Source organism: Rhinopithecus roxellana, chromosome 11 (assembly GCF_007565055.1).
Source record: "Rhinopithecus roxellana isolate Shanxi Qingling chromosome 11, ASM756505v1, whole genome shotgun sequence".
NCBI lineage: Eukaryota > Metazoa > Chordata > Mammalia > Primates > Cercopithecidae > Rhinopithecus > Rhinopithecus roxellana.
The window spans coordinates 64048794-64062523 of NC_044559.1; the positions used below are offsets into that span (position 1 = coordinate 64048794).

The 13730-nt window shown below is 41.5% G+C and overlaps 1 protein-coding gene across 1 annotated transcript; it reads left to right on the forward strand.

Moving 5' to 3' along the window:
* Nucleotides 1–537: 537 nt before the first annotated feature.
* On the forward strand, nucleotides 538–5903 carry IFIT5 (interferon induced protein with tetratricopeptide repeats 5). The gene is made up of 2 exons (XM_010380449.2): nucleotides 538–786; nucleotides 3148–5903. The coding sequence occupies exons 1-2, from the start codon at nucleotides 782–784 to the stop codon at nucleotides 4589–4591; spliced, it is 1449 nt and encodes a 482-aa protein (XP_010378751.2). The 5' UTR covers nucleotides 538–781; the 3' UTR covers nucleotides 4592–5903.
* The last annotated feature ends 7827 nt before the right edge of the window (nucleotides 5904–13730 follow it).

A 13730-nucleotide genomic window follows, 5' to 3' on the forward strand; every position in this document is an offset into this window, starting at 1 on the left:
TATTGGGTACTCACTACACAAAGCACCATTGGCGAAGGTATGGAAGAGAAGCACTCTCCTACAATTGTGGGTAGGAGTGGATTTTTAAAGCTATTTGGCAATATCCGTCAAAACTTAAAATGTATATAGATTTTAGCTCCAAATTTCTCTAGTTTACACCCAACAGAAATAACAGCATAGATGTATAGCATTGCCGTGTTGCTTGTTGAATCAAAAGACTGGAGTGGAAGCAGGGACTTCAGTTTCCGCCTGTAATCCCAGCACCTTGGGAGGCAGAGGCGGGCGCATCGCTTGAGATCACGACTGAGTGACAGTGAGACCCTGTCTCAAATAAACAAACAGTTAAAGGGGCAGCACGCGAACTCAGCGGACTCAGAGAGGCAGATAAGAGCCGAGACCAAAGTGCAGGAGGCCAGCTGCAAATTCAACTCCGAAAAACCTTGGACTCCGCAAACGTCTGGCCGCGGCTCTTGAGCTCTTCTATTAAGTTTCGGTTTCTGAAGCTTCGTTAAGTTTCCATTTCTTAAGTTTCGGTTTCTGAGAGCTCGGGCATCAGATTCAATTTCCAGTTTCCTGTTCTAGCTGGGGCTGGGGTCCCTCCTTCAACAAACACGCGCCGCGCGGCCGAGTCCCAGGGCTGCAGCGGCGTGGCTGGCGCGCGCGCGCGCGCGCACGAGCACCCGCCCGCCCACTGCGCGGCTGCCCTCGGTCCCAGGTGCTGAGGAGAGAGAGAGCGCGTGAGGGCCTGCGCCGCCCTGACGGCCTGCAGAGCGTTGCCATCATGAGGTAAGGGTTTTCCTCTGCCTCTCCTCCCAAGCCCCGGGTTGGCCTTTGTTTCAAACTGGGCATCTTTTATTCATTTCCAGCGCAATTCTGCGGCCTTTTCAGGGGCCAAGCCCCTCGCGCCCGGCAGCCAGGCATCTGCGTTGGGCACCCTCCCCAGGCGCTCTGTCCCGGCGCGCGGCGTCTGAAGTCGGGCCTATCGGGGAGGGTGGCCGAGTGGACGCTTCTCCGGAGTCCGGTCCCTCCCGAGCGCCTGAGGAGGCCGGTCAGGGAGGAGGAACAGGAGATGCTCCCCGGCAGCCTGCCCCATCCATCCCTGGCGCCTACGGTCGGGACTGTCAGGGCGTGTGCCGGGCGACGCTCCCCCAGGAGGCCTGTCCACCCCGCGCGACCCGACGGCTTTTCTCGGAAGCGGCGACGGTAACCGTGCTGGGCACGCGGACGCCGCCTCCGGGAAACTGGTCAGAGCCTGCAGAGCCCCCTGGGGGCGTTCCGGGGGCAGCAGCTACATGCAGGGTCTCCTTAGGCCTGTCGCATGCCTCTCTTTCCAGCTGCCATTCCCTCGGTGTGGCATACGCAGTTTCGCCGCAGCCCTCCAGGCGTCACACTCGCCTGCCACTGCCATTTTGCCTTTCCGATTTCTGGGTCTGAGTTCATCCCTTCCGGGGAGCTACCTCTGTACCAAGCACAGATTGTTATCATCCCACCCAGTCCGCTATTTTATGAGGATTTCTTTATCTGACTCCTTTACTGATTCAGTATGATGGCGTCCTTTTCTTAATCATTTTGTATCCCCAGGGGCTAGTACCCTGCCCTGCACGTGGTTAGTGAACCTTCCGCATTTAATGAGTTGAGGAATAAGAGGTTAAGGTTAAGGTCTTGGGCTCTAAAAGCAGATAGTCCCTTGTTCTAAATCCTGAGCTCCTACTAGTTGAGTGACCCCAAAGTTTCTCAAACTCTGTGAGTCTGTTCCTTATCTGTAAAAATTAATGGTGACCATCTCTTGGGACTGTGGAAAAGGACAATAATAAATCCTAGCAGTTGACTGCTTAGCACATAATACTTGCACAATAAATGTTAACTATTCTCATTATTATAAGTTAAAAAAAAGTTTAAGTGCCACCCACACATCTAACTTTTTTTTGAGACGGAGTCTCGCCCTGTCACCCAGGCTGGAGTGCAATGGCTCAATCTCGGCTCACTGCAACCTCCGCCTCCCGGGTTCAAGCAAGCCTCCTGCCTCAGTTTCCCTTGTAGCTGGGATTACAGGCGTGTGCCACCACTCATGGCTAATTTTTTGTATCTTTAGTAGACACGGGGGTTTCACCATGTTGACCAGGCTGGTCTCGAATTCCTGACCTCGTGATCTGCCAGTCTCAGCCTCCCAAAGTGTTGGGATTATAGGCGTGAGCCACTGTGCCTGGCCACATCCAACATTTTTAAGAAAAGAGAGTGCTATCAGGAATGGGCTTAAAAAAAAAAGAAAGAGGGTGTTGTGCACCGTACATATGTAGGATGGGGAGGAAAAGGGCTCGGCCCCATTGGGGACTGTTGCCCAAGGACAATGAAAGACTGCTTCTTCCTAGCAGAAGAACAGAATTACTGAAAGATACCCTCTTCTGATGCAATAGCTTCTCTCTTATCAGCTTCCCAGAGACAGAGTTACAAAATTAAGTAGACAAAGTTTAAACAGTAAAAATTCTCATGGTGTCCAGTTGTGCATAAATTCCAGAGCCTGGACAAACCACTTCAGTACCTGATTGAATGTCCCTTTGAGATCTTACAACCACATTCATAATACCTGAGCAGCCCTCCTCATCCTCCTTGGGCTGGGCTGGTAGAGACCTTCAAAACAAGCGTTTGTTTTAGGCAGAGGGCTGGTAAAGCAATATTGTTGTGGATTTGAGCAGGCTGTAAGGACATGGCATGTCTTGCCCATGTTTTTGGTACAGTTACACTAGAGAAAGGAACAACTGCCAAGGAACAATTTTACCAGGTTTCCTAGTCAGAATCAGTACTCAATACAGAAATGGAATTTTCATATTAATTATTGAATATGTATATCTTTATTCCTAATTTCAGCGGTTTAGTGATTGCCAAAAGGAAATAGATGCATGTAATACAGAAAGCTCTGTCATCTCTCCAGAACTGTTTTTGCAATAAATAGTGAGAATTTAAATGAAATATTTCTAGGACATAACTGTACATAGAAGAAACTCTAGTATAAAGTTATGGGAACCTAATGCTTTAACTGTAAGATCAAATAGGGATAAAATTAGTTGTTATGCAAAGAACAATATTTAAGGTTTAGAAAATTATTTCTTGTATTTCTTCAAAAATTAAAAAGTATTTTATCTTTGACAGTGAAATTCCTAAGGACCCCTTGAAGGCCATTCTGTTGGAGTTAGAATGTCATTTTACATGGAATTTACTTAAGGAAGACATTGATCTGTTTGAAGTGGAAGATACAATTGGACAACAGCTTGAATTTCTTACCACAAAATCTAGACTTGCACTTTATAACCTATTGGCCTATGTGAAACACCTAAAAGGCCAAAATAAAGACGCCCTTGAGTGCTTGGAAGAAGCAGAAGAAATAATCCAGCGAGAACACTCAGACAAAGAAGAAGTACGAAGCCTGGTCACTTGGGGAAACTATGCCTGGGTGTATTATCACATGAACCAGCTTGAGGAAGCTCAGAAGTATACAGGTAAGATAGGGAACGTCTGCAAGAAATTGTCCAGTCCTTCTAACTACAAGTTGGAGTGTCCTGAGATTGACTGTGAGAAAGGGTGGGCACTCTTGAAATTTGGAGGAAAGTATTATCAAAAGGCTAAAGCGGCTTTTGAGAAGGCTCTGGAAGTGGAACCTGACAATCCAGAATTTAACATCGGCTATGCTATCACAGTGTATCGGCTGGATGATTCTGATAGAGAGGGGTCTGTAAAGAGCTTTTCTCTGGGGCCTTTGAGAAAGGCTGTTACCCTGAACCCAGATAACAGCTACATTAAGGTTTTTCTGGCACTGAAGCTTCAAGATGTACATGCAGAAGCTGAAGGGGAAAAGTATATTGAAGAAATCCTGGACCAAATATCATCCCAGCCTTATGTCCTTCGTTATGCAGCCAAATTCTACAGGAGAAAAAATTCCTGGAACAAAGCTCTCGAACTTTTAAAAAAGGCCTTGGAGGTGACACCAACTTCTTCTTTCCTGCATCACCAGATGGGACTTTGCTACAGGGCACAAATGATCCAAATCAAGAAGGCCACACACAACAGACCTAAAGGAAAGGATAAACTAAAGGTTGATGAGCTGATTTCATCTGCTATATTTCATTTCAAAGCAGCCATGGAACGAGACTCTATGTTTGCATTTGCCTACACAGACCTGGCCAACATGTATGCTGAAGGAGGCCAGTATAGCAATGCTGAGGACATTTTCCGGAAAGCTCTTCGTCTGGAGAACATAACCGATGATCACAAACATCAGATCCATTACCACTATGGCCGCTTTCAGGAATTTCACTGTAAATCAGAAAATACTGCCATCCATCATTATTTAGAAGCCTTAAAGGTCAAAGACAGATCACCCCTTCGCACCAAACTGACAAGTGCTCTGAAGAAATTGGCTACCAAGAGGCTTTGTCACAATGCTTTGGATGTGCAGAGTTTAAGTGCCCTAGGATTTGTTTACAAACTGGAAGGAGAAAAGAGGCAAGCTGCTGAGTACTACGAGAAGGCACAAAAGATAGATCCAGAAAATGCAGAATTCCTTACTGCGCTCTGTGATCTCCGACTTGCCATTTAAATACACACTCTAGGAAATTAGCTCTAAGTTTTTCCCTCCATTTTGGGTTCTTCTGTTTTTTGTTTTTTTTTTTTTTTGTTTTAATCCATTGTTTATTATAGAACTAATATTTATTGAATAGTTATTGTGTACCAAGCATTGTGCTAAATACTTTATATGCATTATGATGAATCTTGTGTAGTTTTCTTTCTTTTTTCTTTTTAATTAAAATACTATAATCCGTTGAGAAATAGCAATATTCTAGCTATTGTAACTTTTAAAAATCGTATGGCCATTAGATCTGAGCTTTTTATCTCTGCTCTTTATGACACTTTGCAGATTACATTTTGGCAAATTTCTCATATTATGTAGTAAATATATTCCTATGTAAACCTTTGATACCTAGATCAGGAATACTCTTCCAGGAGTACAAAATTACGTTATTAATAGTTAAGCTCTTAACTATGTAGTTTGCAAAAGACAGCACTGTTTAGTTACAGATGTTTTGACTTTGATGAGGATATTTAGCTATCAATCTAATAGTCACCTAAAATATCTTTTTTGTTGGAAAAAAGTTTATAATAAAAAAGTTTGTCATCTCTAGTGACTTCAATAAAATGAAAACACTAGAAGAGAAGAAAAAAGATTTCCTCAAATTTTAAATATGTAACTTCAGGAATTCAATCCCCAAATGTTTATTATTAAGTAGTTAGAAATAATTATGTGGGAAAACAATAAATAATGGAAAATAGTGAGTCTCAAATTGTTCTGTTTTTTTTTAATAAAAAAAATCTGCAATGAATCTATATGCAATTAATTTTATTCCTTCCAGCTAAAATTACAATATTTTTAGGTTAAAATTATTGAGATATAAAGCAGCCATTGGGAAATTGGGAGAAATGATAAACAAATGGAAAAAGAAGATGTCCCTAACCTACCCCCATAGATTACCAATATTTAAGTGTACTAGTTTTGAATCTGTTCTGAATAGCGTTTTTATACCCTCAATTTCTGGCCTTTGGCTATTGTAGCATTTCAAAGTGACTTCTATGAAGCTTTTTTTTTTTAATGTGAAATTTTCATAGTGTTGTTTTTTTCATGTAGTTACTCCAGGAAGAGTTAAGCGAGGCTTTCAGTTTTAATATCCACCTTGAGGGGTTACTGCTTGAGGGCTTTTATCCCAGGGGACTTTTTAATTCTGATGTTACTTAATGTGGCTTATCTAATGTAGTTTCTTTGATTATAGACTACACAATTATGTACCATCACAGTATTAGTGGAAACGTACCCTGTGATTTAATTCTCCATTCCTCCAATGTAACTCTTAAAATTATTATGTAAGTGAGGGGCCGGGCGCGGTGGCTCAAGCCTGTAATCCCAGCACTTTGGGAGGCTGAGACGGGCGGATCACGAGGTCAGGAGATCAAGACCATCCTGGCTAACCCGGTGAAACCCCGTCTCTACTAAAAAAATACAAAAAACTAGCCGGGCGAGGTGGCAGGTGCCTGTAGTCCCAGCTACTCAGGAGGCTGAGGCAGGAGAACGGCGTAAACCCGGGAGGCGGAGCTTGCAGTGAGCTGAGATCCGGCCACTGCACTCCAGCTTGGGCGACAGAGCGAGACTCTGTCTCAAAAAAAAAAAAAAAAAAATTATTATATAAGTGTGTGTTTTACTTTTTGTTTTTTATTATCTTTAAAATTTCTATTATGGTTTGATTATTATAAAAATAATGAATTCTCATTGTAAATTTCAAAAAAAAATTTACAAAAATATGTGATTTTAAAAATGAGAGCAGTCCCCTTACCCTACCACGGTTTCACACCCTCAAGGTAAACTTATAACAATTTGGTATGTATCCTTCCAGATCTTTTTTCTATACGTAGTCAGACATACATATATACTGCAGTGTATCTCATGTATTAATTTTTTAATCTTTTGTTTTACTTAATTCTGTTTATTATTATTATTATGTTTGAGCTATTAAGGAAGAACAAGGAAGGGAATGATCTTTTCTCAAGAATTTCAGAAAGCACTGAAGTCCTGACCTATCAGTAGACACATTTGTCCCTTTGAAATATATTAGGATATTCTAGCAAAGCAGGCCATTTCTCCCACCTGAAAGTACATAACTTCCATCGCTTACCACATAATTAAAAAAACTCACATTCAGGGGTTACTCAGACAGTTAATCATAGAAAAGATTATTTGCTTCATCATTTAACTTGTTTTTATAAATCAGAGCTGTTTTCATACACAGAAGGGGCCTGAGATTTCTGCCCTTTAAACAAACTACCAGGTGAGGATGCTGCTGCTGTTTTTCTAATTACATTTTGAGTAGTAATGTCTACAACATTGTTCCTCAAACTTGGCTACATATTGGAATCACCTAAAAAGTTAAAACAAAACATGGATGTCTGGGTCCCACCCCATAGAGAATGACTTACTTGGCATGGGGTGCAGTCCAGGCATCATGATTTTTAGATTTCCCAGTTGGAACTTGTGCAGCAAAGTTTGGGAGCTACTGATCTACAATGTGAAAAGTAAGTATAAATGGAATAAAATGAATTAGGCTAATAGGCTTAATATCCAGTTTGCATTTGGACTCCTCATCTTGTACTTGGTATATAATACTCTAATAAAAGCTGCCTGAGTTGAATTGTATATTGTCCTACACCTACCTCTGAAAGCTGCCCTTACCAACTGACTCAAAGTCTCTGAAATGGGTCCAAATTCTACTTAGTTAGATGAACTCATCCTGTCAAGCCTGATAAGAATCCTATGATTCCAGGCCCAAGTTATTTTCTTGCCTATTAGACAAACTTATAAATATGCCCAGAAAAGTGGCTGTGATTGCTCTTCAGGGTAATTGGCCCTTCCGGAAAAGAAGTGCCTCCTCTCCAAATCTTGAAGGTGCTCTTGGATTTCATTCAGCACTAAAGTTACGCTCCCTGACTTATAAAAGCTGAGAAAAGTCCTTTCAACAAATGACAAATCAGCTGGCAGAAAAACTGGCTTCCCAGTCATGGAGCTCTTAAAGATATTTGCTCTCCTCTCTGGGTGCACAAATAGTCTTAGCAGTTGATCACATGCTATCAGCCAGAGTTTCAAAAGCAATATAAACTGTCACTATTCCTTTCTAGATTGAGTCAACGATGCAGATTACTTCAGTTCAGGAACAACCTTGTAGACAACACAGAACCTTAAAATCAGGAGAATCTTGAGAAAATCCCTACTCCAACCAACTTTATTGATATGAAAATTGAGACCAGGACTGGTGATATGACTTGAGGTTTCACAACTAATTTGTGGACCATAATTTCTTTCTCCTGGCTGCTGGTTCAGTAGCACTTACGCCCATTTTATAGTTTCTACCAGGAATCATTTGTTGTAGGCTAAACATCAATTGACAGAGTTTATCTGGCCATGATATGCTTATGTGACATCAACTATAACACAGGTAGGCCCAAGGAGAGTCCTTTTATGGAATATGTTCATTACTGAGATTAAAGAACATGACGGAACTATAAAACAATGTGGCAAGTTTTTATATAATTGGCAAATTACAAGCAGTGAAAATCCATTTGGCCTTGACAATTAGAACAGTCTCCTTTGAGTAGTTCAAGTGTAATAACATCGTAACCCTAATGTGGTAGCAATGAGAAGCACCTCTCAGATCTCTAGCTACAGGGATTATAATTGTCTGAAGGTCCCATCTCTACACATTGAAATTTATCACTACATTTACACTGAGGCCATGCTTCCCAGTGTGGCAAGGATACTAAGTCATGCCCTCTCCTAAGAGATGCAGTACTCTGATGAGCAATTTCAGCTCAAGGACTCCCCACCAGCCTTGCCAAATGTTCCTTAAAACAATACTGTAATCTAAGATGTTTTTACCCAACTTTTCTTCCTTCTGTGTCTCCTACATACGGGGTCAGACCTGCATCACAGTTGGATGGCTCTCCCAGCCTCTGTCTGCTCTCTTCCCGTTTTTTCTCAGAGGTGTTTCCCCGAATACATTTCTTGCACGTTCAACATCCCATCTTAGATCAAACTGACACATCTAGGGAAAGAAATGTAATTAGAAGACTCTAATTGGCTGTAGGTAAATAATATTTACATAATATAAATGTCATTTATTGTTCTTCAACTTTTTGGATCAGTAATTATGATTAAAGAACAAAACATAGCTGGGTGTGGTGACTCATGCCTATAATCCCAGCACTTTGTGAGGCTAAGGCAGACACGTTGCTTGAGGCCAGGAGTTCAAGACCAGTCTGGCCAACATGGCAAAACCCCATCTCTACTAAAATTACAAAAATTAGCTGGGCATGGTGGCACATACCTGTAACCCCAGCTACTTGGGAGGCTGAGGCACAAGAATCATTTGAACTCAAGAGGCAGAGGTTGCAGTGAGCCAAGATCACATCATTGCACTCCTCCAGCCTGGGTGACAGAGTGAGATTCTGTCAGATCAATCAATCAGTCAATCAATCAATCAATCTATCTATCTTTCCAATGTTATAATATTTGATTTGGAAAAGAGAAGGGGGAAGAGAGGTAAGGGAAATGGTCTTAGTTTCTGTTGTGCTGCTATAATAGAATACCTGAGTCTGAGTAATTTTAACAATCAAAAATTTATTTCTCACAGTTCTGGAGACTGGAAGTTCAAGATCAAGGAACTGGCAGGTTTGGTGTCCGGTGAGGGCCTGGTCTCTGCTTCCAAGATGTCACCTTGAATGCTGCATCCTCTGGAAGGGAGGAACTCTGTTCCTCACATGGCAGAAAAGCAGAAGAGAGCAAGACCCCTTTTGATAAGGGCATTAGTCTAGTCATGTGGGCCGAGCCCTCAGGAACATCTCTCCTTAGGCCTCACCTCTCAATACTGTTGCATTGGAGATGAAGCTTCCAATCCATGAATTGGGAGGAGACAAAAACATTCAAACCATAGCAGAAGAATAGAGACTGAAAAGATACAGATCTAAGCGATGTTTTGTTTCCAGAACTGGATTTTGGAATTCAAAGATTTGGAATAAATTCCTCACAAAGGGAAGCCATGTATTTTGGAAGATTGAAGAACCAGTAAACAATTAGAAGCCAGAATACATACCCAGTCCTTCATCCTTAGAAGGAAGGATATATCCCTTGTGCAAAGACCAACCAGCATCAGACCCTCACCCAGTGTGGAGAGCAAAATAAGAAGGCAAGGAGATAGTTGGATTTGGCCATTCCACAATGTATACATATTTTAAAACATGTTGTACATGATAAATATATACGATTTGTATTTGTCAGTTTAAAAAGGAAAGGGAAGGGGTGGGGGATGAGGAGGGGTGGAGGGCGCTGGAACACATGTAACAACTAGGGCTAGGGTCACTTGCGCTTTAACATCCCCTGAGTTTGCCTTGAGCCTCCAGGCCATGGACTTTGGAATGTGGCTGTGAGTCCCTAATTCTATTAAATATTAATTTGGTTCAAGAGTAACTTCATCTCTCTTCACATGCTTTTCCTTTCCATACCCCATCAGCTCCAGCAAATCTCACCAAAGCAAACAAACAACAACAAATATAAAAACCGAACAAACACCAAAACTCAAATCACTTACAGGTCATTTCTATATAAAACCCTTTATTGAGAAGATCTGAGGAGACAGAAAAATCTGCAACTTTAAAGTTAATATTAGGTAATCTCTGTTTTTCAGGAAGAAAAAGGGAGAGAAATGAGAGGGTGGGATATTGGGAGAGGGGAGACAGAAAGGAAACAAAAAAAAAAAATGGAGGGAGCAAAGAAAGAAGAAAAGAAGGAAAGATCCCCAACCATTTATTGATATTCCTGCCTCTTTCCATTATTCTGAGCTTTGCCTCTTTCCCTGTGTCTCCTCTTCTCCCTTCAAAACCTTTCTTCCATTTTTCTTAAACAGAGCAACTCTGTCCTCTTATCCTCAATACTCAGTCACAAATCCACCGATGAGTAACCAAATTCATTGAGTTGCTTAGTTCTGCATAAGAACTTTCATTGTAACATGATCCATTCTCCTTTGAAAGCAATTTCAGTTATAAATAAATAGCATCCCCACATAATTTCACATGCACTACACATTTAAAGTAAATTTGATCACTAACTTTGTCATTGCTGTACAGTATAATCTGATATTTGATGTTTTCAAATCCACATGGAATCCATCCTTCTATATCATTTGGTTTCAACATTTTCTAACATTTGGCTTCTGATATATTTGAGATTCTGTGTCTCACACTCTAACTCCTTTATCAGCTCACAACAAATAAATTAACACATTAGTAGGGGTCACAGTGGGAACAAGAATGGGAGAAGGCTGACAATCTGGGTTCCTGAGAAAGGTAGAGGACTCCAAATTTTTTTAACATTATGTTTTACCAATGGCTATCCCTAGTCAAGCCAGTCAAAATCAGTCATTCATATTAACTTTGATACTCCATGTTGCAGAACTGATATAGGTAACCAAAAGCTAAATACTGCAACACAGCATCTTTATCCCTGTATTTATACTTGCAAGAGGAACAGGATAAATGTGGGATGGGTAACCAGCAAGGGGGAGTTGGAAGAGGAGGAAACAATAACAAATTTTAATGTTTGTGCTAAGGCAGGCCTTGGGGAGTTGAACAACTGGAGATACTCTACTCCTGGGAAGTGTTCTTGCTAATTCCAGCAGATGGCAGTGCTGCATAAGACGTCAATTTTAAAATGCTTTTCTCTGCTGTTCAAACTTTGGATCTTTGAGAATGACACTCTACAGTTGAGAGATGAATATTGAATTATAACCCCATACCCTGAAAATCCCTGCTTTGTACTTAAAGAAGGCGACTTCAATCCCCAAAAGTCCCAGACACCTTTATGGACCCATCATCAGAACATTTACATCCATGTGTGCTTGGTTCTGCACTGGCCTGAGATGCCTGCTGAAACCTTAAGGCACCACACAAAGCAGCTGTCTCACATCTCTTTCCCTCACTCCCAGGCTCTTGCCCTGAAAAAGCAAGGGCTGATTCCAATCTGTTCAATCCTGTCTTCAGATTCCCTAGAATCAAATTTCTTCACCCATAGTGAATTCTTCCTCTCCTAACCCTCAAAGTACTTACACATGCCCTTAGCCTCAGGTCAATATTTAGTAACTTCTTGGTGTTATTCTATCCTGAGTTGGTTTCAATTTACCAATTAGGCAGTAAACTTGAGATCACGGAGGGGGTGCCATGTGTATTTTTAATTCTCCACCATATATATAACATGGTTCCAGATTCCAAAGAGGTGCTTGATAAATAGTCGGTTGCTTAACTTCTTTCACCATCTCTTAAAAAAGTCTGCCAGCATACTGTCTAATTTTCAACAATGCCCTATGAGTTAGGGGCAGCCATACGTCTGGTCAGGACAAATATTTCAGTCAGAAACATCTCCTGCACCTGGCAAAACCCTGGCATAAAGATTTCGTGTAAAAGCAGTTTGTGTGGTGCCTGTAACTGAAACCCCGTCTTTTCATGTTTGGGGCATGTGCAATCCACCTTTTCCCAACGTTCCAGGGCTCCCTTGTGTGAACATTTCCTCTTCCCTGGGGTTTCCATTCATTTGTGCACAACAGCTATTTAATTAAGCCTTCTGGGTTGAATACAGTAGTATCATTTTTTACATTCAGGCCTCAATCAAAAGTTTGTTATTTAATATCTTTTGATCAACTCTTGTCTTTGCCACTTTTATTCCCTTTCCAAAACCTGCTCCATAATGGTCAATGTTCCACAGCTTCTACTGTTTATGTGACACTTCTAACAAGGTGTCCTATTTAGATACACCAAATTAGGAACATCTAATGTATCCTATCTGTTCTGGGTACAAGAGCAATTTGTACGCAAACAAACCTGCACCCCAACCCTTCAATCCGCCCTACCCTCGCTAATGTTACAATTCTCCTTAGCAGTTTTTTCATTCGTTTGTTCTTTACACTCATTTATTCATTCACCAAGTATTCATCGAGTGCCTACTCTGGGTCAGGCACAGCTCTAAATATTGAATGAGTGAGTATGATCCCTATCCTCAGAAAGCTTGTGGTTTTGTGGAGCAGACACAATTTAAAAATAAAAACACACATCAATATATATGATTGTAACTAAAAGATGTTCTTTGGAGGAAAATAACAGAATGCTATGAGCATGTAGAATGTGGGTGGTAGTGGCGGGGGAGGGATGTATAATTTAGATAAGGGCAGTGGTTAAAGATGAACTCTCTAGGGCAGTGACATTTAAACTGAGGCCCAAAATATGAGAAGAGAGTGATCACAGGGACCAACATATGCAAAATGGCCCAAAGTTGGGGGTAGAAAGGGGAGGCTTGGTGCTTGGAGGAACTGATAGAAAAACTGGGCACTAGAGTGTAGTAGAGGACGGGGGGTGTAGCCTAAGGACAGGAACTACACCCTGTGTGACCTCATAGGTCCAGTGTGGGCACTGAATGCTCACACCAGCCCTGTCAGTTCTGTGACTCTGGAAAAGACTTTGCTCTTCCTTGTTTGAGCTTTAGAAACTTAGGGTCAGATATCTGGCTTCATCCACCTGCATGCAGGCCGGAGCCTCAGGTAACCACACAGAGGCTGCCCCCTATTCTTTCGCCCACTCCCAAACTCCTCCTTACCTTGACCCATACCCACACCTTGCTCTGCCCTCAGTTGCAAAAATAAGCTATCCAAGAATGAGCACAGGTCTTCACCTTTCGTAGTACAAGGTCTTGAACTCTTCCATCATTACACTGGTCAGTGGGAAAAGGTCTACCTTGTCATCACAAAAGAAACATATTTATGGAAAAACTTGAAAAGGGCTGCATTTGAAATGCTAATTCTAAAGCCTTTTAATGCCAACTCAACCCTCAAAAATAAATTGCTTTTTATTTAATTCTAGACCAATCTTAGTTCCCAGATCCCTCAAAAAGACCTCTGACCCTTAAACAATTAAGAGCAATAATGAGAGTAATAATGATCACTCTCATCCAAACCTCAAAATCCAAAATCCCTTTTCATTGGTTTGACTCTCTTGGGTCATGAGAGAGAGAGAAAAGAAAAAAAAAAAAAAGGCCCTTCTAACTTATTTAATACAGCCCTGGGCCTCAGGTAGATAGACCCTTTAGGGTGCTAGGGAGAGAA